At 48.6% G+C, this 27,346-nt stretch overlaps 2 protein-coding genes across 4 annotated transcripts in view; one reads left to right on the top strand and one right to left on the bottom strand.

Moving 5' to 3' along the window:
• Nucleotides 1-1,973: 1,973 nt before the first annotated feature.
• On the top strand, nucleotides 1,974-19,930 carry C4H4orf54 (chromosome 4 C4orf54 homolog). The gene is made up of 8 exons (XM_075500505.1): nucleotides 1,974-2,073; nucleotides 5,646-5,707; nucleotides 6,327-6,392; nucleotides 6,869-7,019; nucleotides 7,174-7,241; nucleotides 7,316-10,616; nucleotides 10,926-11,704; nucleotides 16,226-19,930. Exons 1-7 carry the CDS (start codon nucleotides 1,974-1,976, stop codon nucleotides 11,693-11,695), a joined length of 4,518 nt encoding a protein of 1,505 aa, XP_075356620.1. The 3' UTR covers nucleotides 11,696-11,704; nucleotides 16,226-19,930.
• A 4,905-nt stretch (nucleotides 19,931-24,835) lies between these two features.
• Nucleotides 24,836-27,346, bottom strand: part of MTTP (microsomal triglyceride transfer protein) — a 33,408-nt gene continuing 30,897 nt past the window's right edge. For all 3 annotated transcript variants that reach the window (XM_075500620.1, XM_075500621.1, XM_075500619.1), the window contains one exon: nucleotides 24,836-26,456. In XM_075500620.1, the coding sequence (XP_075356735.1) occupies nucleotides 26,288-26,456 (169 nt within the window). In that variant the 3' untranslated portion in view covers nucleotides 24,836-26,287. The remainder of the gene's footprint in view (nucleotides 26,457-27,346) is intronic.

Genomic DNA, 27,346 nt, shown 5'->3' with positions numbered 1-27,346 from the left:
AAACTATGAGGAAATTAATTAAAATATTAAATATAAGTAATAAAATATATTTTAAACTATAATACAAAACATAATAAAAATATAATAAAATATAATCCGGTTACATTCACATTGCCTCAAGAGATCATTCCTTGTTTTCCCATGTCCAAACACCGTGAACTATGAAGAAGACAGGTTTTGAGCCTGAACCTTTCAGCTCAAGTCTACCTCTATAAATAATCAATTTCATGTAATTTTAATGAATGGCCATAAATCAGCTCTCTTGTCCTCCCACCAGCTTGGCTGATAACACCTCAAGGAAAGGTCACGGTTTCGGGTTTTGTGGCAATCGTCTCCACAGTTCCAATAATCAGATACATCTGCAGTTCTCGGGTTACCCGATAATACTGTACAAAGAATAGGGTCACTGCGGAAAGTTCATTTCCAAAGGCAGGCCCGTGATGGGAGACTTGAGTGAACCCAGCAACCTGGGAGAGGTGGTCCTGTGGAAGAGGGACCTCGAGAGACCTGGGGGAAGGAGCAGCAAAGTTGAGATCAGTCGGTGCAACTTCAGTTCCTGGAGAAATACTAGCATAAATGGGCAAACTGTAGGCCCTTAAAAGGTAACGAACAGATAAATAACAGCCAACGTGAGTTTGATAGGGTTTGTTCTTGATGAGTCCCTCGAGCTTCCTTCTAAAATAGGGCAATGGGCTTTGCAGAGAGAGCAGAAATGGTATTTGGCTTTGGTATGGCATGATAGTCTTCTTTTATCCAGCTAGGGAAGCACTGTGCAGGTGAAATTATGAGGTGAAAAATGACTGCTTGGCTTGTGCTTGAAGGTCAGTTACAAATACTGCATCATTTGTATTAGTAGTGAACTTATGAGTGTCAACACGGTTACATTTGTTCAGTATTTTCATTAGTAACTGGAGGATGAGTGGAAAACGTGCTCGCAGTAGGGCCTGAGCTGAAGGACACGGTCATGCCAACGTGAAAATGGCAGATGTTACTCAGGGGTGTATGAGGAGGACACAAAGTCATCCCTCCCCTCTCCTCACCAGGGGTGAGGCTCCACCTTGCATCTTGTGGCCACTTCTTTGCACTGCACATACAGATGTGCTAAAGAAAGTCCGGAGAGCAGTGATGGGAGATCTAGCAGGTACGTCCCCATGGGTAAAGGTTAAGTGAATTAGGGCTGTTAGGCCTACTGAAAAGGTGGAGAGTGAAGGAAACGCACTGGTCACCCTTAGATATGCAAAAGCTGCAGATAGACAGTGGGAATCATCTCTTCTTCCATCCATGGCAGAAATAATGGCTTTACAGCAAGGAGGAGTCAGATAGACCTGAGGACCATCTTTCTGATGGTATATGGATAATCAGGTACCAGGGGAGATGGCCTGGGGAAGCTGTGAAGTCTTTGCAAGCAGAAATTTGTCAGGACAGGCTGGACAGGCACCTGTCAGGATGTTCATGAAGGCAATAAAGTGTTTATAAATAATGTTATTCAACATGTTCCTGCAGTTTGCATGTGCCATCGCTGTCTACGTGTAATAGCCACCAGAATATTCTCTGGTATCAATGGCATTGTAGACACTGTTTAACCTGACATATGCAAAATTCAGCAAGTATTTAATTTATTTCGTCTGAGTAGCAGACTCCCCATACAAATACATGAACTCATATTTAGACTGTATTTGCAGCACGACTGAAAAGTACCGAAGAAATCTAAGCTCGTTCTGGGATTACGTTCCTGCCTGTTTGTTTTGGCATGAGATTTTGGGGTCTGGAAGAGAAGGATGGGTAGTGAGGGGGAGGATCTGTTTTAAAAATATATGCATCTTCTGCAGACCTTGTAAGGCATCCAGCGGGAGCTGCTTATAGCGAGGGCCGGAGAGAGCTGTGGGCGGGGGGGTTGTTGTTTAACAAGCACTTCAGCCACCAATTCTCACAGGGGCTCAGTTACATGGGAGCACACTGCGGAGCATAAGGCAATGGCCAGAACACGATCCCGTCTCATCCTGGAAGGAAAAGTGGCCTCCCATTTGGAGGGCCACGCCAAGGCCTTTGAATCCTGCAAGCTCAAGCATTCAGGTTAGGGTCTTGAAATCCTCCCAGCTCCGGAGTTTGTTTCCTTTGAAAGGTCTGACTTTCACTAGAAGGGAGAGGTCTGCCAGGAAGGAGCCCACATATGGTTTACATTTGCAGGTTGAGAGTTTAGAAGAGCCCCTCAAGCTCTCCAACAGGCTCAGGATGGAAAAGGAAAGATCCCCTTGGCTGGCGTAGTCATCTCTGTGTGAGAAGGGATTGACCCATCCAGGTGTCGGTTTTTACTTAGTACTTTGTCAGCCAGGCTCTTGCTAAATCCCAGAAGAGACACCATTTTAGTGCAAGTTACAAAAATCTCATTTTATTTCCACTTGGGCTTGTTAGAAAGTTTCCATACCAAAGCGCATGTGTGGGTATTGTATTTCCTTTCAATATATCTGGTAGCACTTGGAGATTTATAATGTGTGCCGGGCTTCACTGTTATTGCTAAACCACAAGTCCCCTTCTCTTTTCCCAAAGTAGCTTTCACTCCCTCCTTCTCAGGTCCTGAGGGCAAATCAGGGTGCTGTTTTCAATTTTCCCTTCTCCTTAACACACACATCTAAACTCTAGCCAAGTATTTATTTGCTTTGATTTCAAAGATGTCTACCACAAAGCTCACTTTGACAATGTGCAATGTTATCAAAAAACTACTGAGAGAAAAATTGAATCCAGCAGTATTCAAATGCTATTCAAAAGAGATTAATCAGCCAAAATTAAAGCTTCTTCCTATGACTGTATATCATTCTTCATCTCTCTCTGAACCTATGGAGAAACAAAGTCTTTTGCTGTGTGCACAGAATGCAGCAGAATCCTTCTGCTGTTTCCTTATTTTCTGTGAAAGCCATCATTTCTTTCCATGCGAGAAGCGTAACCTCTCCTGCAGGCCATCTTAGTTACTGGAACCACCTCTGTCTTCTCTGTGGAAATATTTTGATTTTCCTTCTGTATCAGCCTGATTTTATTAACTTTGTCATTTTTATTCCTACTTCAGTTTTTAAAAACTGTGACTCAACACTGTAAGAACTAAAATGTGTAACGCAGTATTAATGTTTCTTAATGTTAATTAACAAATTAATATTTTCCCTTTCCCTAGTCAGAGAAGGCTCAACTAAATCCTTCCCCTCCTGCTATTCCTCCACCAGTTGTTCACTTTTCTGTCCATATCTCAGTTAAAGGAAAAAACCCCTGTGCCTCCTTCTGCATGGTCTCCTATGCAGAGTTTAGTTAGAGTCTCCCTAACCTCATCCTTAATGTCTTTATTGTGCTTTTAAGTGCCTCTTCTCAAATCCCTTTTAAATCCCACTTCCCTGTTACTTCCACGAGTGATGTATTTTAAGGTGCCCAGATAATTCAGCGTATCCGAATTTTTCCCATCACCTTTACCTGTCTGATCTAACCTTGTATTAGCAAAGATCTAACCTTATATTAGCAAAGGGCAGAGCGTGGCTAAACAGTGTGTGTTGTTATTTTTAACAGTAAGAGCTTAAAAGTAGAGTACCTATTATGTTACGAAAGGCATTAAGCATACAGGTTTTGTGCGGTTGTCAGGACAGCTTCAGTAACACTTCATGACAGATTTGGATGCAGAAATCTTAGACATCGGTAGCTTTAGTGAGTGAGAGAGATTTAAAGGTGGAAAACACAAAAGAGTAATTGATGTTAATGAACGCCTCAGCTGAGTATTGCTAGGATGATAGGGATGACATGCTAGTTACTGATATGCAACATTATTAAGTAAAATCACATTGATCTGATTATTAATCAATGGAGCTGTCTTGCCATCGTAGAGCGAGAAATTGCTATTTGCAGGAAGGCATGATGGAGCCACAGTTTTCCTGTGTATTTTTGACTGGGAGCAAAGAAGTCTATCACTTTACTTTTGCTTGCTGTAGGGTTTGTGTGGCAACAGTAATAGATACAGAAAAACTTGAAAAAAAACCCCTCCACACCTTTGCAAAGCTGTTGAAGAACTTTGATCCTTTGTAAGGCAGCCCTACAGGGGAGCAGTCCTGGGGAGTCAGTCCCTGGGTTCAAGCCATGCGCCCAAGCTTTGGATACTATGCATGGGGGTTATTAGGCACCTCCAAAACAGGCTCTGTAAAAGTCGACACTAAGGTAGCTAAGAGGAAAGGCTAAGGAGAAGGAATTAAGCCTAAACCCCCGTGGAATTTTACACTTTGCTCAAGGCCAGACTCGCAGTAAAGCATCTCTGAGGGGCTGGCACCGCGTCAGTGCAGAAATTTCTGATACAAAAAAAAGAGGAGGAAATCCTTCTTATTTTTTCCCCCTCCTGTAACACGCATATAGTGATTAGAGCACTTAAGCTGGATGTTACAGATTCACTTTTTTCAAAGGGCATTAGGATTTGGGTGGCTCTGTACACTTAGCAACCTCTTAGTGCCACGGGAAATACACTGATCTGACTGCCTAAGGCATGCAGGCCTCCAGGGCTAGCCATAACTGAAAGTGGGGACGAACAGGTGTGGATTTTATGTATGTATTTTTGTCATGTGGAGGCTAAATTCCCTGTGGTGGAGACATAGATATGTTATAAACATACATGTATGAATGCTCCATTATGGTCTCAGCCTCAGCTGTGAGAGTCATGGCCTGGTTTTGTAACATTAGGTAGATTCAGTTCAAGATACCACCAAAGGAAAATAGCAGAAAAACCACCTCTGGACCATAGCTGGAAAATAGACCGTGGAAACAGAAAAATAAAGAGTCAAGTTTCGATGCTCGTTTTGGTGGGGATCTTGTCTGGGGATCTTGGCAGGCGTATATGAACAACTGTTACAACTTAAAAAAACCAACACTTTTAATTGTGCAGGTTTTGGGAGCAAAGATCTGATGTATTGTGTATTCTTAATGCAGGAAAACCGAATACTAGAGAGGAGAGTAAGGTGTGAGAGACGGACACCTGAGACCCTGATTTGGGGGATCAGAGGGTGGGGGCAGTGAGAGCGTGGGGTGGAGACCTTGACTGAGGGGAGGCATCTGGTAGAAGAGAGGCAGAGCAGGAGGCAGGGATACTACTGCTGCCAGTGCTCTACCTAAGTACAATGAATGATCAGGGTTTAAAACCTAATATCCCTCTGCATCCCAAGCGTTTGGAAAGGACTGTATTTGAGGATCTAGTCTTGTCCCACTGCCAGTTGAAACCAAGATGTCTCTTTAATAAGATGCTAAAAATATTGTCTTTCTCTAGCAATGTCATGTTTTTGTTACTGATGCTTGGGACAGAGCAGCAAGTCTAAAATGGGAAGGGGGGGGACACAGAAAACCTGGTGAAGTTGTATGCTGATGCCATTTACCACAGCTCTGTGGAGGACTGCACAGTCGTTGCATCTGCAAGGGGAGTTGAAGCTACGTGAACCTGGGCTAAGGAAAGATGAAGGCTGGGTAAGCCTAGCACTCCTGAGAGCTGGTGCCCAGCTTCTCATTAAAAGCACACTGGAAGCAGGACAGCCTCAGCAGGGATGGGAACCAGTTATCCCTGCTGCATGGGGAGAGCTCACTGTGACCTGACTTGCTCCACACCCTCTGAGTTTGGAGGATGTGTCTTTCTGTTAAAGTATCACCTGGTGCTTCAGCAATAGTTTTCATGCTGTCAGTCTGCAACCTAAGAAACTACCACGTATCTATGTAGGGTACTAAGAGCTGGAGCTACCTCACTTGTTTTTGTCCAGGCAGCAAAGAGACCCTTATCCAAAACAGGATATGAAACCTGCCATTGCTGCAGGGACCCTCACAAGCTGCCACTTGGGTTCAGTAAAGGAGGAAGGCCACTTTGCCTGGAGGTTAGTGGGAACACTGCAACCCCATGGGGAGGATGACAGCAGAGCAGCCTTACTGTGGGGTGGGGTGAGGAGCTGGGAGCACAGGGAAACCCTTGTTTTAATGTGGATAGTGCTGGGGAGAGGTCTGGAATAGCGTCTGCTTTGCCTCTTGGTCCCTGCATCCCTGTGGCATCCATGGCAGAACCACACACCGTGCCCCTCATGCCAGTGCATGCAGCTGTAGGGGCACGGATCCTGTCACTTGCTTTGAGGGTTTCCACAACCCTCCCCTACCTAATGTCCAATGTTACCAGCCCAACACCGGCTTGCTCACTCAAGCGCGCGGGTGCTTATTTGTTTGTTAAGCTTTAAATTTAGGCCGTTATCTGCATTGTATACCTGAGGGCTGCTCCTCAACGTTGCTCACTTTCCTCCATTTCCCTCCTTGCTGTTTAACAGCTCGCGTTTTCCTTCCAGGGCTCTGGAGTGATTTTTGGTGTGTCATCTTGGGGACCGCTCAGTAAAGCCCTCCAGCCACCAAAGGTCAGGCGTGCCACAGAAATGCGTATTAATAGGTCTTAGGTGCTGGTTATGTCTAAAATGGGGTTTCCTGGAAAAAGGCAGCTCGGGTCCTCTGGCCGGTGACTCTGGACCGCTGCAAAGGCGTGGGGCCAGGCCAGCATCCATAGGATGCCCCTCTGCAACGCACCTCCTGCAAGTGCGGACACGGGGTTCAGGGGGGTGGTTTAAGGAAGAAAAAAGCTGTTTAGCCACCGCTGCATGTGGGACGAGTGTGCACTTGGTGTAGGTGAGCCTGCGTGCTCAGCCGGTGCCCTGGGAGCTGCCTCTTCCAGCCGGTGCCGCCGGCTCCCCGGGGAGCCGGGCAGCAGCAGCATCTTTGCAGGCAGGGGCGGCTCCCGCCTTCCAAGGGGTGTCCGGGCGCCTTTATTCCGGCAAACACAGACGTTTAAAATAGGATTTTGTTCAACCGGCGTAAGTGACGCCGGCTCTATGTATAGTCCGCGCCTGGGACCGGCCAAGTGACGCCCATCTCGGAAAAACCCGGGGCGACGCGAGCCCGTCCTGGGATCCCCCGCAGGGCGACCAGCCACCTCCCCCCGGTGACCAGGCAGGCCTCCGCTGTCCCGCGGCTGGCTGCGGTGCGGTGCGGTGCGGTGCGGGGGGAGCCCGGCCCGGCCCGGCCCGACCCCTCCGCCCCCCGGCGGTGATGCCCGCCCGGGCCGGGAGCCGGCGCGCCGGGCGGAGGAGGGGAGGGAAGGGGAGGGCGGGGGGCGGGCGGCCCGCTGCCCCCCCGTCCCCGCAGCGCTGCCCGTCCCTGCCGGCACGTGCCTGCCCGCCCCCTCGGGCCACTGCCGCGCCCCGACGGCCCCGGCATGGACGCGCCCGGCCAGCCGCCCGCCGGACCCCCAGCCGCCCCCGAGGGCGCGGCGGCGGCCATCGAGGAGGAGGAGGCGGCGGCGGCGGCGTACGTGGAGATCCGCGGCTCGCCGCGGGGGCCGGAGGAGAGCCGCCAGCCGCCCGCGCTGGCCCCGGCCGGCGGCGCGGAGCGAGCGGCCGGTCCCGCACCGGAAAGCGGAGCCGGCGGGAGCGGGGATGTCGGCGGCTCGGCGAGCGGCGGGCCGCCGGGCGGGGCCGCGGGGCCAGCATCCCCGGGCCGCGGGCGGGATCGCCCGCCTTCCCCGGGCGCGGCGGCTGCGGCGGGATGCGGCGCTGAGTCCGGCCCCGGCCCCGGCTCCGGCTCCGGGGGGGCGGCAGGGAGCGGCGGGCCGCCAGAGGTGGGGGGCTGCCCGGAGTCCTCCTCCTCCTCCTGCCCGTCGCCGGTGACCAAGGCGGGAGGCTTTCCCGCAATGGGCGACCCGGTGTCGACGGAGGGCAAAACCTCCTCGTCCTCCTTCGGCTACGAAAGCGAGGAGGACGAGGACGCCGGGCGCAAGGCGGCCCCCCCCGGCGCCCCCCCGAGCATCCCCCCCGGCGGCGGCCGCGACGAGGCGCACTATATCAGCACGCAGGAGATCCAGCTGAGCGAGGTGGACCACGACATGGACTTCGACGCGGGGCTGGCCGCCCGCTGGGACTTCGAGGACAACAACGTGATCTACTCCTTCGTGGACTACGCCTCCTTCGGGAGCGACGAGACCCCGGCGGACACGCCGACGGAGGAGGAGGAGGAGGAGAATAGCTGCTACCTCAGCACGACCACCAGCGACCCCAACAACCAGACGGACAGCATCGACAACACCAGCAGCACCGAGATCGTCAGCCTTACCTCCGAACACGACACCCCCGGCGGGGACAAGCGCGCCAGCTCGGCGGAGAGCCGGTCCAAGCAGCCCGGCCGCCCCGGCGGGAGCCCGGCCGCCCAGCTTCTCCTATCAATCAAAGCCGCTTCCCGGGCTATAAATGAGTCTAGCAACGTGCGCGGAAAGCAAAACATTATTTACGCTGCCAAGCATGAAGGCGACATGAGCCTCCGTGTCCCCGCGGCTCCCGAACGCAATGCGAGTTTAAAACCGGACGCGGTCCGCGACCACGCGAAAAAATTCATCGCGGTCCCCGCGCGGCTGCAGACCCGCTGCGGGGCCGGCAGGGCGGGGGAGCACTCGAGCGGCGCCTCCAGCGCCGTCAGCGAGCTGGACGATGCCGACAAAGAAGTGCGAAACCTGACGGCCAGGGCTTTCCGCAGCCTGGCGTACCCCTACTTCGACACCCTGCGCCCCGGCTCCCGCGCCTCCTCCGCCTCCCTGCCCGACAATGCCCTGGGCATCAACCGCTGGTCCACCTACCTGGACCTCAAGTGCGGCAGCCTGGGGCCGAGAGCCGAGCCCAGCCTGCTGCGCTCCGGCCGGTCGCAGACCAAAGCCCTCGAGTTCGTGGTCAGCAAGCTCGACGGGGAGATCGCCCACGTCGAGGCGCCGCGGCGGCTGCGGGCGGGCTCCCGGGTGGTGACCCTGCTGGACCTCGGCGATGCCCCCGAGGCCGGGCCGCCCCCCGAGGCCGGGCCGCCCCCCGAGGCGGGCGGCGGGGAGCCGCCGGCGGCGGAGGGCGGCGGGGGGGGGTCCAGCAAGAAGTCCAAGTTCGCCTCCAGCCTCCTCAAAAACGTCATCTCCAAGAAGATGCAGCTGGAGCACGAGTTCAAGATGGAGCGGGGCGAGATCACCGACACCTCCTACACCGGGCTGGGCGCCGGCCGGGAGCCGGAGCCCGCCGGCGGCGGCCGGGAGCGGCAGCGGGAGGGAGGGGTGCAGCGGCAGAGCTCCCGGCACTCGGAGGGCGGCTCGGACTGCACCGCGGCCACGGCGGAGGAAGCGGGCGAGGGCGGCGGCGGCGGCCGGTCGCCGGCCTCCAAGGCGTCGACGCCCCGCGAGGGGAGCCGCAGCCTGGACCGAGCGCTGCCGGAGGAGCTGTGCGAGGTGAAGCGCAGCGCCTCGGAGGCCATCAAGGCCACCTTCCTCCGCAGCCAGAACAGCGCCTTCAGGTCCTGGAAGGAGCGGGAGGCGGAAAGGAAGGAGGAGAGGGCGCCCGTCGGCAAGCTGAAGCTCGGCCCCAGGCACGACTGGCGGGCCGACCTGGGCGAGATCTCCGCCGGCAAGTCCACCAAGATGTCCCGCCTGTTCGTCCCCGCCATCCAGCACACCCCCCGGGAGAAGGAGCCCGGCAAGCGGGCGACCAAGTGCTCCGCCGCCGCCGCCTCCTTCTCCTCCTCGCCCCTCGCCGCCAAGCCCAAAGCCCCCGAGATCAAGATCAGCCTGGGCAGCCTGCAGCAGCCCCGCGACGCCGCCTTCAGCATCGCCCAGCTGCTGACGCCGCAGATCGCGGGCCGGCCGCCGGAGGAGGGCAGGGGCCAGCAGCCCAAGCCGCCCAAGGCCGGCGACGGCCCGGACAAGGTGCCGCAGTTCCTGGTGCGCGACGTGAGGGACGGCAAGCACAGAGCCCAGGGGCCCCTCCACCAGGTGCGGGACGTGCGGAAGCTCATCAAAAGCTCCTACAGCTGCGACTCGGGGGATAACAGCAGCGACAAGGGCAGCGTCGCCTCCGACCAGGGCGGCCCGGAGCAGAAGCCCCGGCAGCAGCTGGTCATCGCCGGCGTCCCCAGGTCCCTCTCCCCCGTGGTCATCACCTGCCAGACGGTCGGCCACGCCGGCACCAAGCCCACCGAGGCGGGGGCCAAGGCGGCGGGCAGGGCGCCCGCCTGCCCCCCGGAGGGCACCGTCCTGGTGCACCGCACCTCGGGGAGGCTGCCGGTGGCCACCATCGCCCCCAACAAGAGCGACCCGCGCCAGCCGGCCGTGCTGAAGATCGTCTCCAAATCCGCCGCGCCCTGGCGGCACCAGCCCGCGCCGCCGCCCGCCGAGAGGGGCCGGGGGCCGGAGGAGGACCGGGGGCCGGAGGAGGGCAAGGCGGCGCCGGTGCAAAACGCGCTGGAGAAGCTGACGGCGGCGGTGCGGAGCATGGAGGAGCTGTACAGCTTCAACAAGCGCGAGTGGAAGCGCAAGAGCGACCCGCTGCCCATCACCGACAGCCACGTCCTCTCCCTCATCGCCAGCCAGGAGCGGGGCGCCGGGCCCCGGCCGACCCCCGCCGCCGCCGCCGCTCCCCCCCCGCCGCCGGCGGCCGATAAGGCGGAGGAGCCGTCGGGCAAGGGGCCGGGCGGCGAGCGGCTGCCCCGCCGCCCCCCCAACAACGCCGCCGACAACGTCTCGGCCAAGGCGGCCGCCTTCGAGAGCCTGGCCCGGCAGCGGCAGCGCGGCCCGCCGCCCCCCCGCGCCGAGCCCCCCGCCGCCCCCCGCGCCCTCCTCACCCTCCGCGGAGCCGGAGGAGCCGGAGCCGGAGCCCCCGCGCCGGGCAAGCCCCCCTCCGAGGGCGGCCTGCGGGGCCAGGCGGCGCCGCGCTCCCCCCGGCTGCCCGCGGGCGGCGGCGATGCGGAGCGCGGCCCGGACTGCGGGAACTACCTGGCCCTGCCGCTGAAGGCGGCCGCCGAGCCCGGCTCCCCCCCCTCCCCGGTGCCGGTGTCGGGGGCGGGCGGCGGCGTCCGCCCCAGCCCGGCGGCGGCGGCAGCGGCGGCGGCGGCGCTGTGCAGCCTGCAGCCCTTCGGCACCGCCAAGCGCCCCGGCAGCCCCGGGCCCCCGCCCGGACCCCCGCCCGCCGAGGAGCCCCCCGCCGCCGCCCCGCCGCCCGCCGAGGGTCCGCCCGCCGCCCTCTACCGCCCGCCGCTGCCCTTCGCCGCCCTGCCCGGCGCCGCGCCGCCGCCGCTGCTCTGCTTCTCGCCCTCCGTGCCCGCCGCGGCGACAGCGGCCGAGCCTTTCCCGCAGACGCAGCGCAAGGTGCTGCTGGACGTGAGCACCGGGCAGTACTACCTGGTGGACACGCCGGTGCAGCAGCCCCTCAAGCGGCGCCTCTTCGACCCCGAGACCGGGCAGTACGTGGAGGTGCCGGTGCCCCAGCAGCCGGCCGTCGCCCCCGTCCCGCTGCCCCTCTCGCCCCTGGCCCTCAACGCCGGGGCCTACGGCGCCACGTACATGCTCTACCCCGGCCTCCTGCCTGCCGCCACCGTGCTGCCCGCCGGCACCCTGCCGCGCCCGCTGTCGCACCCGGGCAGCGATGCCAGCGCCCCGGCCGAGCCCGGCAGCCCGGCGGCGGCGGCAGAGGCGGCTTTCGCCGAGAGCCCCTACTACGTGGCTACCGGCAAGGGCCCGCCACCGCCGCGGCGGGGGGCAGCCGAGGCGAAGCCGGTCATCAGCATCACAGCGCCAGCCACCGGCCCACGGATCGTCGCGCCGCCCTCCTTCGACGGCACCACCATGCGCTTCGTGGTGGAGCACCGGTGAAGAGCGCGGGTGAGTGGGTGCAGGCCGTTAGGCATGGCGGTCGCCAGTGACGGTTAAGGGCCGACTGGGTTACCCGCCAAATGAGAGCTGTGCCACAGCTTCCCCTCGAGGGGGGTAAGTAACAGGCCCGGGGTCCGCAGGCAGGCCCTCACAAGGACTTAAAATATAGGCATAAGGTAGAAGCGCAAAGGTTACGCATGCCTGTGGGTGCAGTTTGGTATCCCTCGGAGCAGGTAAATACTCCCTGGTTTTTTGGCCCGGAGGCAGTTTCAGTAGAAGCACACCATAGTTGCTTGTCACGCAGCCTATTTGTGCAGCCCCATGGCTGGGGGGCCCCATCTCAGTGGGGTCCCCTTGCTCCTGGTGAGGGGAGTGCTGCTGAGCACCTCCTCCGGACCCACCTTGAGAGCCGTGAAACGACCCCTCTGCCTTGGCAGCGCATCCCCGATTCCTCACCTCTCGCCTCTTCCTCCCAAGGGGAGGAGAGCTCCTGTGTCTCTGCCCTGAACCTCTGCTTCTCCCCATCCCCGGGAAGAGCGGGAGAGGGGTCTGATGGAGGCAAACCCTTATTTTGGGTCCTTCTTGTTAGCGGGACGAGGCAGCGGGATATGTGGGGTAGACCCTGGTGTGCTCACCCAGTGCCATGGGGCTGCTGGCAGGGGCAGGGATGCCTGCAGCTGCCTGCGCTGCAGGAGGGCTCCAGCAGAGCCCGCGGGCACTGCTGCAAATCACGATTTCGCACGGCTACTCCGAGCTTGGCCTGCCGCAGTCCCACCAGTGTCCGGTTACCTAGGGCTGTGACCCAGGGCCAGCCTCCAAATTCAGGGATGCGCGTGCAGGAGCATTGAGTGTCTGGTCTGGAGCAAGGATGAGGGCACGGGGCTGAGCCTATGGCACGTGTCGAAACCAGGGTGCAGGATGTCTTGTGCAAAATAACCAAGGAATGATGAAATTTCCTTTTAAAATACCTGAAATACTAAGAAAGTGTCTTCACGATGGGTGTCACTCCTCCTTTTGACTCTTGCATTAAAACACACAGCTCATTTTTATCAAGTGCAGTATTGGGCAGAGCTACCAAAGGTTTTCCTGGCTTACTGAAGACTCACGGAGTCTGTTCTTGGTGTATATCAAGAGGCAAAGAGAAACAGCATCAACAGTCAGAGGTTTGGGTTTGTCACCAGTTTGCACTGAGTTTTGTTCGGTTGCGTGCTAGAGGGTAAATTTTCTCTTTCAGTGTTTGGGTTCTTTTAATTTGCATCATCTACTACAACATAGTAGATTATTTGTTGAATGAAACCTTACTGAAATGCTTTATACGCTTACTTCTTACCTGCTTGTAAATATTTTCTCTCCAAAATACCATTCTTTTATGCTGGATGTACATTAAGTTGTTTTCATTGCCCCTTACGGGGTCACTCAGGACAGATACTTGATAGAGTATCTAGATAAAATGGCAAAAGCTATTTGATTTTTCTATTTGGTCTATAGGCCAGATTCGGACCGCTAGCACAAGGAATCAGTTGTTTTGTGAGACTTCAGTTTAGAAACTCACTGTTTTTGAAAAGGGTGTTTCTATCTTACAGCAACTATTTAAATGAAAAGCCCTAGCTTCTCGATCTTCTTTCACTCTTTAAAAGTGAAACTCATCATATTTCCTGGCGTGATTCGCCCCTTGTTTCCCAGGGAACCCCCCTCCTGCCATGTCATGCAGCTAACTTGCCTACAGTGCCTGGTGTATCGCTGCCGTGGACGATGCTCTCGGCAAATTGCTCATTGGTGACATTAATAACTGCATCGACGGTCTGCTTTTTTGCATTATGTTGGAGCTCTACCGTTGCGAGGAAGGTGTGAAAGCTGCCCCAAAAGATTGGCGATGCAGAAACTTTTGTACTCATTCCAGAAGGTCATTCAGCAGTTTGAAGACTTCATCTTTTACCATTAATGATGCTAAGGTGCATGTTGTCTAATACAGCCAGGGATGCCCCTCCCTGCCATCTCAGACCTGCTGAGGTAGGTGGCCTCCTGGCATATAATGGATGCGGTGTGGGTTGTTTTTTTTTTTTTTTACCTGTTCTGAAAGTCAGTGAAACAAATAATTTTAACTGCGTGCTGCAAGATGCATTTAGCTTGTCATCAGACTTTGGTTATTCATATAGCTCTCAGTGGAAAATAAGGTATATGCCAGAGGGGAATCGCATCTATAGTCACCGCCTTCATTCCCGTTATTCTATTCTGTCCTTGTACCTACTCGGTATTTTCATTCACCTACATAACTTTCATGTCCCTGTGGATAATTTTTTCTCTTCTTCTCTGTTTTATTACCTACTTTCTTTTTTGTTTCCCCTTCTTTTCCTGTATCTCTTTTGTCTTCCTCTTCCTAATGAAATGCGTGCATTTGCTTGGGGTAGTGTTTTTCCTCTAAAAAGAACAGGAGTCTAATTTCATATGAATCAGAGGGTGAACTGTTGATCATTTTTTCATTCCGATTGCTTTCACATCAGATCAAGGTTTTTTTTGATTGCAGCAATGTTGTGTAGATCCTAAGATGGATTTTAAAACAGACAGATTTCATCACATGATCATGGGGCTTGAATAAAATACTGTCCTTTCAGGTCCCTTTTTTTCACTAGCCAAAATAAGCTGAATGAATGCTCTTTCTTTCCCCTTCCTGGAATGCTTCTCTTCCCCTTCCTGCACTGCGCGTAATATCTTCCTCCCTTCTTTACTCTATTTTTTTCACATCTTCATTCACAAACTGCGTCGCCGTGTCAAGGATGTTCCATCTTGGTCTCTGTCACCTCTTGGAGACCAGCGTGATAGAGCTGACTCGAAGCTTTGGTGGTGGTGCGATGCCTGTGGCACTGTTGGCACCAGATCCTCGGCACGTCTGCTGCTCTTCCGGCACTTCTTTCTGTGGCTGGTGCTCTTTTCTGCATAATCAATGGGATAAAATGGATCCTATCAATTTGGATTCTGGCAAAATCCAAGATGCCATTTCTGAACAATTCTTACTTTTTTGATGTACAGCGAATATTAGAGAATATGTACCTGTTTCTGAGAGGTATCATGAGGTCACTTTTCTCCCTCCTCTTCTTTGCTCACAGTAGTTGGTGAGCTTTTAGCAACATAGTTCTTGCCTGCTGCGCTTCTTCCTTCGTACAGAAAAAAAATGATGCTAATTTTCAGTTCTAGTAAATTTGCCATATCTGCCTGCATCCGAACCTAGACAGCGCCGACCTGTAGTGAGCGGACTGCCTGAAGGGAGCTTGTTCCCAGCCCGAATGACTGAAAATGTGTTTTTAATTTTTGTATCTATTCCCACATTATACTTTGGGGAGCTTCTGCCTTGTGTTAGGTAAATAAATGAGAAAATAACATGTAGCAAAGTAGAAAGTAACTGTAGTAAATTGTACTGCCGATATTAGAAGGATATTTTTCCTTGCTCTGTTCAAACGTGTGCCTAAACTGAAACCACCTTCAGGAATTCATGGGACATGTATTTTTGTGGTGAAAGTAGGCTAAGTCAAATGTGAGCAGTTCTGTCCTGAAAGTACGCAAATACAGTTATTAGTTTAAGTGTTTCTTCCTACTTGCCGTCAGACAATCTATACCTGCCTTTAGAAAGTAATTTTGTGTGGAGAGCATATATGAATTATTTTTCTAAAGGCTCATAAATTGATATTTTTAAACTCTGTTTTAGTTGTGCCCTATTCAGCAAAATGTATATTCTACACGATTAAGTCAAAAAGTTAACTTACAGTGAAATATGCAGTATGTAGGATTTACTTATGCTGATGCCTTCGCCGAGAATTTAGTAAAGCGCCCGTCCGATTTTAGTGGGAAATACAGGAATAGTCCAAGAACTAAAAGGGCTTCAGCATTTGATCTAGTACATCAGTCTACGAATGGAAATAAGCATGAGCTTGTGTTCATATTTGTAGCTACTGAGGAAATGTTTAAATAGTGCTTATAGCCTTGATACCAATGAAAGTTAAGCATAAGCTTAATGACTCTTCTTGCCCAGGATGCTTTCCTGGGCCAGTGTTTAAGTCTTAACTCCACAAATCATGGAGCGCATGATTACGGGTTGTTTCACTTTTGCTTACACCATGCTGGATGCTGTGTTTGTAAGTAAAGTGCTCACGTCTTTAACATAAGTGGATGGATCGCTTAAATCCCGGATGGATCGCTTTGCCCTCTTTCTACCTATGTGCATGGGGTTCCGCAGGACCAGTCCATGGGGAACCGTGGGGTCATAAGGCAGCGCATGTTTCACACCTCGAGCAGCAAGGGTCAGTTCTGCTTAAAAAATAAGCCCGACCACTGACTCCATTTAAAAAGTCGGGTGCTATCATCTGATTCTTGGCAGTAGCTTAAGAAATTAATAGCAAGAATAGTGTGACAACGAAGGAGATACTATGTGCTTCCCTGGAGTATTAAAGATTGCTCTCTAAGAATTGGTTGGGGCAGCTCTCTAAGAATCTACTTTTTATTAATGATGCTTTTATGTTTGTTTTTTTTTTTTTACAGGGATAAGGAAGAAGAATCACGCTCCTTTAATCTGAAATACACTTGGTAACTCTAAACATGCATCCTAAAAACTGCTTCTACAGTTTTCTCATTTTTTTGCTTCATCATACAAAACAAGTGTGTAAGTTTCTTGTTTTCTCCTAAATACCCTCCAGTTTTGGAGTATGCATACATTTAATTGTCTGAGCAACACTAAATTACTGCATTATTTTCCGCAAAGTTGTTTTTATATTGAAGCCAATGTGCAGGCTTTAGGCATTGCCTCTGTGCTGGTGGCTAGCGGTAGTAGTGCCATTACAGCTGTTTGTAAAACACAGGGTGTAAATGCAGCAGTGTTCCAGCGTGGATCGATGCACAGCTTCATCCAGGTCCCTGGAACATGTAGTGATGATCTGGTGCAGCCCTGCAACTCCTTAAAAAAAATAAAGCCCTCAGCTCCCTCCCGTTACAGGAAATGAGGGTGTTCGCCATAGGTTTTGGTGACGAATCGCGGTCAGATGTCTGTTTTGTACTCCGTACTTCTGCACTTGGAATTGCAAACGGAGATATCTGTAGTATTTAGATTATCTTTAGTGTTTATTTTTTGGCATGGTTCAAAATGCATTGTGTAAATTTCAGAAAACACATTTGATTGCTTTTGTTTTTCTTTTGCTCCTCTGTACTGTGTTAAACATCACAAGTTGCCTTAATTATGACAGTGTTTAAACACTGGAAAGCCAGAAATTGAATGTAATATTTTTAGACCCCAGTTCTAAAGGAGAGGACATAATTTATTTTTCTTTAAGACTACAGTCTTTTCTTCCTTAAATTGCAACATTGCTGAAAACACAATCCTAACGATTCCCCTGTGAGAGGAGTTTTTTAATGTTACAGCCCCAATAATATATAGTCATTTCCTTAGCCGTTGTTTGACAGGTTTATCTGAGGGCTACATCTATGCTATCTGTATTTGCTAAGAAAATATTTCTCCTTTGAACAAGAAAATGTAAAACAAGATTACCCAAAATGCAGTGATACGTACGTCCGTATGTCAAACTTTGCTTAAACTGATGATTTTGTTGCCGGCAACCCATTTGTCTCAGTAAAAGAGAATTGTTATCATGACAGTAAAACTAAATTACAATAGTGTGTTCCCTGCCCAATATTTCAGTTCAGTGAAGTGCTTTGGGAAGCCAATAAATGTAAGGTCAAGCCTAAATTATTTAGCATAAAGCTTTCTTGAGGTAACAGGTTGGAAATCTAAAATCTAAATGCAAACCCCAAAAGTCTGTACTTAAGCATTTACCCATAGGCAGGATTTTCCTGCACCTGTTCTCAAGGTTTCCTGCTGCTAAGGAAGTTTCAGGGTTTCCCATTCTTAAAGAAAGCCCCAGGTTTTCATTTCCATGAGTAACTCTCAAGATACAGAGAACTCAGCTACAACTGTCTTTAACCATACATGTGAGATTGTATTTCAATGCAATTTATTTGTTTACAGGCACAAATTGAAATTGCCCTCAGGATGAAATGCACTGCAAGTATACACATAGTGAGTGATTTAACATATATCTTCTCATTTATCTTCATCATTGTGGAAATCCCATGAAAAAATACTATTCTTACCCTTTTTAAAGAGCTTGGCATGCCCAGCTAGAGCATATAGCGTGTAAGCTTAATCCCTGTGCTCTTCGGTTGTACGATCTACAGTTACAAGCTTTAACTTCCTACCGGGATTCGGGCTGAATGCCTCTTAAAGAAAATGAATGCTTCTTCACCGTTTTCATGACTGATAAGTCCGTAGACGTTACGACTAGAGTATCGGTGTTAAACAAAACAGTACTTCGGACTGCAGGACAGTGCAGGTACCAGAGTAGATCGTCCACTGTGACATACACGTGTACGGTACGTACATTATAATACTAGCATCCATGTTTAAAAATGTTTTGTCCTATCTTTTCCTATATCGGTGCTTGGAGCAAAGTTTCACATTGCAGTTTACAAGATATAGGTTTGCACACACAAACTCAGGGTTTACAGTTTCACCCGGTGTACTTGAAAGGAAAAAAATGAGTAGAAAACAAAGTGCCCAGGATTTCAACATGTGTTTGTTGGAGGAAAATTTTGTAGGGGTTTTTTTAATTGCCTGGGGAGACGAAAGCAATGAAATGAGGCAATACCAACAGCTATTTATTTTCTCAGGGGAGATTTCTTCAGTGGAATGTGTCAATTCTAATGTCAAACAGTGTTTGCTTAATTTTGTCTATTACTAAAGAGACTCCATGTTTGCATCAAGGGGTCAGTTTTGCAAGGAGCTTCACTTCACAGACCCAGTCCAGCAAAGCCTTCAGATGCATCTCTAACTTCAAATATCTAAGCAGATTCCTGGGGACTTCAGTGGAAGCCCAGTCTATTTTTTACCCATCAACACAACGCTTTGCTGAACTTGGCCCAGAGCGCTGAGTGCCTTGCAGACCCGAGTCTTGGATTCTTCACTTTTACGTATAAAACCGGAGCTCTGGGCTTGAGTCTAGCCGGACCCAGCAGATAGTGCCATGAAAAGGTCGCCAGAAAAAAATCCGGTAATATGGTGCTCCTCCATGTATACCCAGTGGTGAATTTCTCCAGCTGATGGGGTGATGTGTAACCACATATCTTGGATTAGAGTCAAGCCCTCTGTGTCAGGGTTCACAAGCTGCTAGTATTATATGTTTCACAGTGCAGTCATAGTACGTTACGGCTGAAATTCACCCCGTGTGCAAAGCAGGGCAAAATCCTGTGCACCACTCGAGTTCCCTCCCAGTCCCGCCATCAGGGTTCGGGGTCTGCAACAGCCGGGTGGCCACTTCTGCGTGTTTTAGGTCAGGATCCAACTGAAAGTTTGAGCGGGACTGGAGTGGTGCACGAATGTTGTTCTGGTCTTTTGCGGCAGGGTCGGTTTCACTCAGTTAAATTTAATCCTTGGTGAATCACTTGATGAATGATTTAAAATGTATTTATGGGTTGTGTGGGTTTTTTTTTTTCCCCTTGTCTGCATTCAAAGCTGCCTTTACTCTCTAGTGTTGATGGCCAAAGTGTCATTCCTTATGCTTATAAATTACCATTAACTTGTGGCTACCTGAGAACACATATACTACTTTAAAAATGCTTGTGTTGTTTTCCCCTTTTTCTGTTTTTTTTTCTTTTTTTTCTTTTTTTTCTCTTTTCTTTTTCCTCCCTTTTTTAAGGGGGTGGGTTATCAGTGTAAAGATATTTAAAAGTGCAAATGTGAAGTAAGGATAATGATCGTTAAGAGGATGTGGGTGATATGTCTGATGAGAGAGCAGTGGGCTATAAGGCAAAGGTGAAAATGCTGTGAACGCATTGTGTTGATGATTGTTGCCTGTGGGGGGAAAAAATAAAAAAACAATATATAACTGGAGAAAAATGGACTCTTTGAGCTGCTCTCAATGTAGACGACACTGTGGCAAGTGCGTAGCCGAAGCCCGAAGTGATCCCGCTGCAGGATGCCGTGAGCCTGGGATTGAAGGACAGCGGAGTTGCTCTGAGAATTGCACTAGCAGCGTGTTGCACGTTGGGAACGCTTCAGTACGTCACGACCACGTGAGAACGGACTGTCTGAAACCGCTGAGTACCAAAGTTTGTAACTGAATGAGTTAGCATTTGTCTTATGTTGGGTTTTTTTTTTTTTTGAATGTTATGATAAATAAAATGTATTTTTCAGTAAAAGACACACTGCAAGTAAGCCTGCAGTTCCCTGCTTGGTCGTATTTTTGCGAAGTTACCTTTGCTGTTGTGCAGAACTAAGTGATAACAGAGGCATTATGTGGTTCAACGTGTAAACAGTAACAGAAGAAAAGATTTCATCAGAGAGCAGATCCAAAACCCTGCACTCAGAGCCTCCCTGAGTTTGTGCCAGTGTTGTAAGACTCCTTCTGACCTCATCTCACTGTTTATTTTGCCCTCTTAGGACAAAGGGAAGTTGGGGGCATTGCTTCGTTTGACTCTCTCTGATTTTTTTTTTCCCCCAGATATAACTAAAATGAAAAAAGAACTCCCCAGTTTCAGTGGACTCACTTTGACTGGTATATGGGTTTGGGTATCCAAAGAACTGCATCTTTATCTCTTGTAATGTGTTCAGACAGAGCAATTGTTGGGGTGAATAACTTTTTTCTCCTCATTCTCTATGTTATTTTCATTGTCTAATATTGCGATACGATCAAAAATAGGATCACTTTATTAGTGGATAGCAGCATTGCTTGAATTATTGCTAGGAAAAACCTTTTGCTGCTTTCACATATTCCTTCTACCCTAATGGAGATTGAGTAGCTTTGTGATGTTAAGTGAAGTCCAAATGTTTAAAAAAGCACGAGTCAAACACTGAAAAATCACAAAATGGACTTGAAAACTAAAAGATTAATTTTGCAGTTTAAAAGAACACTTTCATTTCTCAGTTTTCAGTATGTAAGGGGCACGTTATAATGATCTTCCTTTTAATCACGTGCCCTAGATGCTTAAAGGAAAAGAGATTCTCACCTCATTATTTATCTGCAAGTAATACAGTATGAACACATCTGCTGTGAATTTGCCGTATCATTCCAAGGCATGGCTACATGGTCTTCCTACCTTGCTGGCAGCACAAATTTACTGGTAAAACAGTGGTTTGGTATTTGTCTCATTCTCCCTCTCTCTCTTTCTGGATTCTTTGAAATTTGTACCTTAGCATTGCATTTAGGATAGATATCTGCCAATGTATAGTTAGTGATTCCTGTACAGAGATACAACTGGGTTAATTGGCAGACCCAAAAGACTTAAGAGAGGAATGAGAATAGATGTTGAAAGGAAGAATTGGGAAAAGGGGGGAATGAACTGGGGAGAGTGCAGCCATACAGGGCTTAGCTCAACAGGAGCAAGCTGGGTGACCGCAGGAGGTCAAAAGATGACCAAAACAGAACCAAATTAATAGTGGGTGTGTAGAGCGGAGAGAGACACCTTAGATCACTTTGTTCAAACTAGAGGAGTCTGAAATTGCAAAGGGACCTGGGGTTGTCGACAGGAAAATTTGGGAACTGCTCCTTTACTTTTCTCCTAGAAGAGCTCCTGGAGCCTGATTTCAGTGGACCTCTGTAACGAGCTCTTCACAGCACTGCTGGTTTCTCACGATAGATGGACACTTTAAACTGAAACCTCTGCAAAAGAGAGGTCAAAAGTAAATATGCTGGGAGACATGAACTCTAACCTTTCCCTAAGGGGCCCAGTCTTGCAGCCAGTGTTTGTCCAACAGCAATGTGCCTTACACTACAAAACTCCACTGAAACTAAAGTGAGAGAGTTTCCTATGGCACCTTAAAGTAATCTGAAAAGTCAAGTGAACTATTTCTGGGATTCTCAGGGACTGGTGGAGAAAATCGTAACAGGTTCTAAATAGTCTTTAAAACATCACTGGTAGGAATGATGAGACCAAAAGGTAGAAATGCAGCACTTTTTGCCAGGAGGAGCAGGAACAATGCAAAATGAGAAGCAGGTAACTCCCTGATGTCAGATCTAAGCAAGCTATCCAGGATAAAACAAGGTGGTTCTTCTTCTTTCTTCTTCTCCTTCTCCTTCTTTTTATTCTTCCTTCTTTTCTTCTTCTTCTTCTTCAAGCATCTATTTTACAATTGTTATCATATTGGATTGTTAGTATTGAGAACAAGTAATTTGCTTGCCAAACCCAAACTGTATCCCTTGTCTATCCAGCTGTTTCATTTTTGAGGTACCTATCATCTAGTTACCAAATTTGAACCCGACGCTGCAGAATACTGCCTGCCAGCCCAGCTCTGCCCTGCTTTCCATTGACCTCGGCCAGACAAGGCACACAGTTCAAGTTGAAAACATGGTTAAAAACCTTGCTCAACCAGGACTTCTGTTTATTTTGCTATTTTTAACAAATCCCCCTGTGTTCTAAGGTACAATTGCAGCATGCATTATATGAGCTTGTAACTTGTAAAACGTATCCATATGTAAGGACTGCAGTTCCTTCTACGCTGTGTTACTAGGCAAATTCTCTACCAGATGCTCTCAATAAGTTAGAGTTGACTTTATAAGTAACATGTATTCATTGGAAATCTGGGATAAGTATTTTACAAGTTGTTGCATGTGTGTTAACCCTAGCATCTTTTACCAAGTATCAATTAATTTTATTAAAATAATTAAAATGATGATCTTGTTCCCACTAACAAAGGGAAAGGAAGATGCTGTCAGCATGATTGCAGGTTGTTCTGACATCATGCTGATTTACACCCGTGCAGCTCTGGTTGGTAACCATTATTGGTAGGAATGTATTTTACCAGCAGTTATTTACGGTCAGGTGTTACAAAAAAAATGATGTTTAGTCCCCATATCTGCTAACCTGTACTGCACTGATGGCTTAATTCATAGCCTCACGAGGAGGTCTGCCTTCCAAACCATTGATCTTTATATTCCCCTGTGCTTTCTGCACCAGAATATGTTTAGGAGTGGAGTGAGAAACTGAGTCCTGGAATTTGAATATTTTTGGAAGAGAATATGAAAAATACTCTTTAAAAATTAGCACTCCTTGAAAGTTTAAGGGGAAAGTTTCAAAATCTCTTTTGCAAGTGGGTTGCTTTCTGGACTTAGCTGGATTATCATTGCACTGTTCTTTCTGTGGCTTCTGATTAGAAAGGACTGAGCATTTGCTTGCTTCTCTAAACTTCATGTATGAAATATTGTTTAATTGCTACCATTGCTGATTATTTAAAAGTACGCATAACAGCCCTTATTAAAGATGTATGTTGCCTATTTGTAATTACCCCCCACTGATTTGATAAACGCTCATAGTGTTTGCTTTGGTTGTAACCCTAAGTGTGTTTTCACTTCAAATGCAGGCTTAAGCAATGTATTAATTTCACCTTATTTTTAGAAGATTGTCAGTTTTGTTGTTTCCGTAGCTATGGAGACCACGTAAGGAAGCCGCGGCCTTTCATTACCCAGCTGTTGGACTAAACCCCTTCTGGCATCCCCATTATGTCCAGCTGTTAGGGTCAGATAGCTGCAGAAGCAAGTGTATTGCTGCGATACCAGGGGGTATCCACGAGGACGTGTATCACTTCTGACAGAGCAACGTGGGCCTCAAAGGCTCTGTTTGATTTCGTTTCAAGGGATGTTGTCAAAGCTGTGGAAGCCCCAAAATTGCCCTTACAGGCTGGTTGTCCCATTCTGAAAGACTGGTTTTCAATAGTGCAGGTGGGCATATGATTTTCTTCGAACAGCTGAGCCAGTGCTCAGTAATAAAATTTACTCAGCCTGGGCTGAGTAAATAAAAAAGCAAAACACACAGGTCAGTATCTCTGGCAGACTTGATGTATTTGTGTTAAACAGACCTGTTCATTTCACGTGAAAGAGAAGCAAACCTGGTGTCATTGGACAGATACTTGGCAATAGCCGGATTATCTTTCATAATTGGAAAATATTTTACATTATGCTTTTTTAAAAGTGAGCACCGATGTTACATTATTTTTATGTGCCAAAGGGCTCCGTTTTACAGGCACACATTCAGAAGGATCTTAGATTTGATAAATTTAGGAGGGGGTAAGCCTTGCAGTGGGATTGCTGATATCAGACATAGATCATACAGATATGAATTGCATTATCTAGAACCTTTTTATTCTGATTTTGGTTGTGAAGTCATGGGCGAGCCTGGCAGACTGTTGATGCAAATTAGGATGTGGGGTTGAGGTCGTCATCTGTCGATATCTCAATTCTTTACAAGTGAAATAGTGATGATAGCTATTTCTTTGTGCCACTCTTTGTCCACCTTCTATATTTCGGGTGTCAGATCACTGCAGGAGGAGACTGCCTCTTTCTAGGTGTGTGAATACTTAGCTCTGATCTTAATTTTGTTTTATGTGACACAAATAGCAAGTAGTAATAACAAAAGTAAAAGCTTGTCTTCAGTTTCAGTTCCTAAAACAGTAGTGGAGGTGTCAAACAGTGTCTACAAAATAGAGGGTGCAGACTTTGAGTATGGATATTGAGGGGAAGAGACAGCTTTGTGGGAGCCTTGCTGAAAGAAGGAAGACTGTGTTTGGGGAGAAGGAGGGGAGGTTTGGAAGGGAGGAAGGAGAAACTGCTGCTCGTTGAGGAAGGAGGAATGCCTGGGGATGGGGTATTGTGTAAATTCTTCAGGAGAGGAGCGAAAGAGGGAATTTAAGGCTGAGGATCAGGAGCAGGTTTGCCGGCAGTGCTGGCCATGTTATTTTACAAGGTGGTGTCACTGCCAGCAGTGTTGGTATCCCTTTGGCCTTAACTCATTTCTGGTAAGTGTTGACACTGAAGAGGGGCACATAGGTCTTACCTCTCCTCCGGGCAGGGGATTTGGGCAGGCACCTCCAGCACGTGGTGCATCCCGCTTGGGGTCTACACCACCTTCTGGAGATACCTCCATCTCCTGACTAGAGAGGGAGCCCAGGACAAGTGGGTGTCCAACTTACGTTATTGGTTCCTGTGTGGTGGTGAATTAAATGCTTCCTCTTGCCCCTATCAACACCATTCCTTCCCCAACCCAGAAGATAACAGACAAAACCCAAGACTGAAAACAAAACAATTTTTTCACACTGTATTTTTACCTGTTTTATTTATGCTTTGACTAGAAGTGTGTCAGCATTTTCAGGAAAGACAACAAGCAGACTGTTTCATCCCATTGACAGTTTGATTTTTGCAGATTTCTGCACTCTGTTTTTTACAACACAAAAGAATTGGAAATTTTTTTTATTCTTGTAATACATTGTTTTTCACGACAATCTATGAGTTTTTCCTGCCTGTTTTTTGGTTTTTTGAAAAACAATTGTTCCTGGCTTTTTATTTTACTTTTTTTGTGACCAGCACTCACCCACCTTGTCCTATAAAAATTAAATCAGATGGATCATGTCAGAGATCAGCTGACCTGGGATGAGGTATATAGGTATATTTTTTCTTAATCTGCAATGCTGTTGTAGATGTAAAACTTTTTTTTTTTTACAGAGTTCTTATGAAGACACTGCTTGAACAAGCAAAAAGATAGAAGTCATTTTAATCAGAGGACTTCTATGAGTAGTGATTATTTTTTTGCATTGAAAGATGAGCCTAACTTACCTAGAAGAAAATGTTCTGGCTCTGCCCAGAGTTTGCTAGACTGTATATTCAAAATGGATTTTTTTCAGGACCTTTTCCTTCATCATAGTTCAGAATTGCCTTAGTGGGTGCTCATTTTTTGGAATACACCTGCTTTGATTACACACAGGGACAAAAATTTTCAGGAGGCAACCTTGAAGAGCAACCAGTGTTGACTTAACTCTGCTCCTGGTGATAATTACAGAAATTATACCATTGATTTCAATGAGAACAGAACTAAGGCAACTAAGTACTTCTGGAAACGTTACCCCACTTTTTTAATCAATTGTATTTAACTATAGCAGTTAATAAAAAACCCAAAAAGATAAATAATAATAATAATAATCAAGCTCTGGCAGCTTAAAAAAAGGGAAAATCCTTTAAAATCATGTAAAATAAAACCTGCTTTTTTGTAAACAGGCAATACTGAGTAAGCAGGAATTCATGGTCCCATTTAGATGTTAATTGTACTTGAATATTTGAATGAGGATTGGTCATAGGCCTAAAACACCTAAATACATTAAAATATATTCATAAATAATCATTCTTTATACATCATAATTGTTCTTACTGCATGTCAAAAACATGGACTTCTGTATTCCCCAAGAAAGAAAAATGAGGGATTATGTTTGCTTTTGGCACAAAAAAGTAAAAATAAAGAACTAGCACCACCCTTAAGGGAGTGCATGGAATACTACCAAATTGGTCTTTATTTGCCTTAGCTTTTTTTTTTTTTACAAAAGTCTTAAATACAGGTTAATATGTAAACACTATGCACGCACTGAGAGTTTGATCCTGGCCTGTTGAAATGAATGGCAAATTTCCCATTAACTGCAGTAGTGCAAGATCAAGCTCCAAGTTAGTACGGTACGTACAAGCCTAAGTAAGTCATTGAGGGAGCCACGGATTCAGGAAAGCAAAAGCTCGGGTGCTTGTTTCAAAACCAGTTGCTGGAGGAATCAGACTTTGCGCCGAAAACCTTCCTGCACATGTTGGAGTTTTCTTGATGGAGAGGGTATTCATTACCTGCCAACAGTTCTGCTTTCCCTCTCCTTGCAGTGTACCGTCTGCCAGATGGTAGACTTTCATACTTAGTCACGTAACGCCTGTAAAGACACAACATGGTGGTCTGGCATTAGCAAATTTATGCAAAATCTGTACCGGTGAGGCTAGAGAGAAACAGTTTACATACAGATGAGATTACACTTCCACAATGTGTAGGTATAATCAGCGGGTGTTTTAGTATCTGCAGAATAACAGATACTGTTTTCTTAGGATTTCCTGGAGATCCTCAAGTTCTGTAATTCCTCTCAGGCTTACCATCTTTTGGATCAGAAAAGCCTGAATGGAAATCTGGCCCAGGCTCTGCAAATGTTATCGCCCTTATGTCTTAGCAAATAGGGATTAGGAGGGAGTAGTAAACCCAGCTTCTCACACGGCAATGCAATTACTACTCTTTGGCTACTGGAAAGCATCTTTTTTACCTTATTACGCAGTGGTTTAGCTTTCAGGAAAGCTGGTGCCTTAATAAAATATGATAGAACACGATGGTTGCAAGAGCTTAACGCACCAGGTACTTTTGTTGACGCTAGTAAATAGCAGATGATGAAGAAAACTTTCCACTTCAGCTAGTTTATGGCTATGCACTTCCTCTCTCAACAGTCTAAGAGAGAACTACTGCCAGCAAAGTTTCAGGTCACCATTAGAACTGATCCTACACGAGGCAACCAGTGTCCTGCCACTTCAGTTAGTTTAATTGCAAAACCAAATTAGAAAATTGGACTAAAGTGCACGTTTGGAGCAAAGGTCCTTTCTGAATCTCAGGGGTGAGGGACAGGGAAGAATGGGTTAGCAGAGAGGTTGGTGTGTGTAACAGCCTACGCTGTACCTGATTGTGTCAGGCTGAAATTTGGCCTCTGTTGTTAATCTCTCATGGCTGTGAACACCAAAAGTTCCAGATTCAGCAGCTGGCTGGAAGGACGCCTCAGAAATTGTC

The sequence above is a fragment of the Mycteria americana genome, chromosome 4 (genome assembly GCF_035582795.1).
Source record: "Mycteria americana isolate JAX WOST 10 ecotype Jacksonville Zoo and Gardens chromosome 4, USCA_MyAme_1.0, whole genome shotgun sequence".
NCBI classification, from domain to species: Eukaryota; Metazoa; Chordata; class Aves; order Ciconiiformes; family Ciconiidae; genus Mycteria; species Mycteria americana.
Note: the sequence above shows the minus strand (reverse complement) of the source record. Positions and strands in the feature narration are given on the sequence as shown.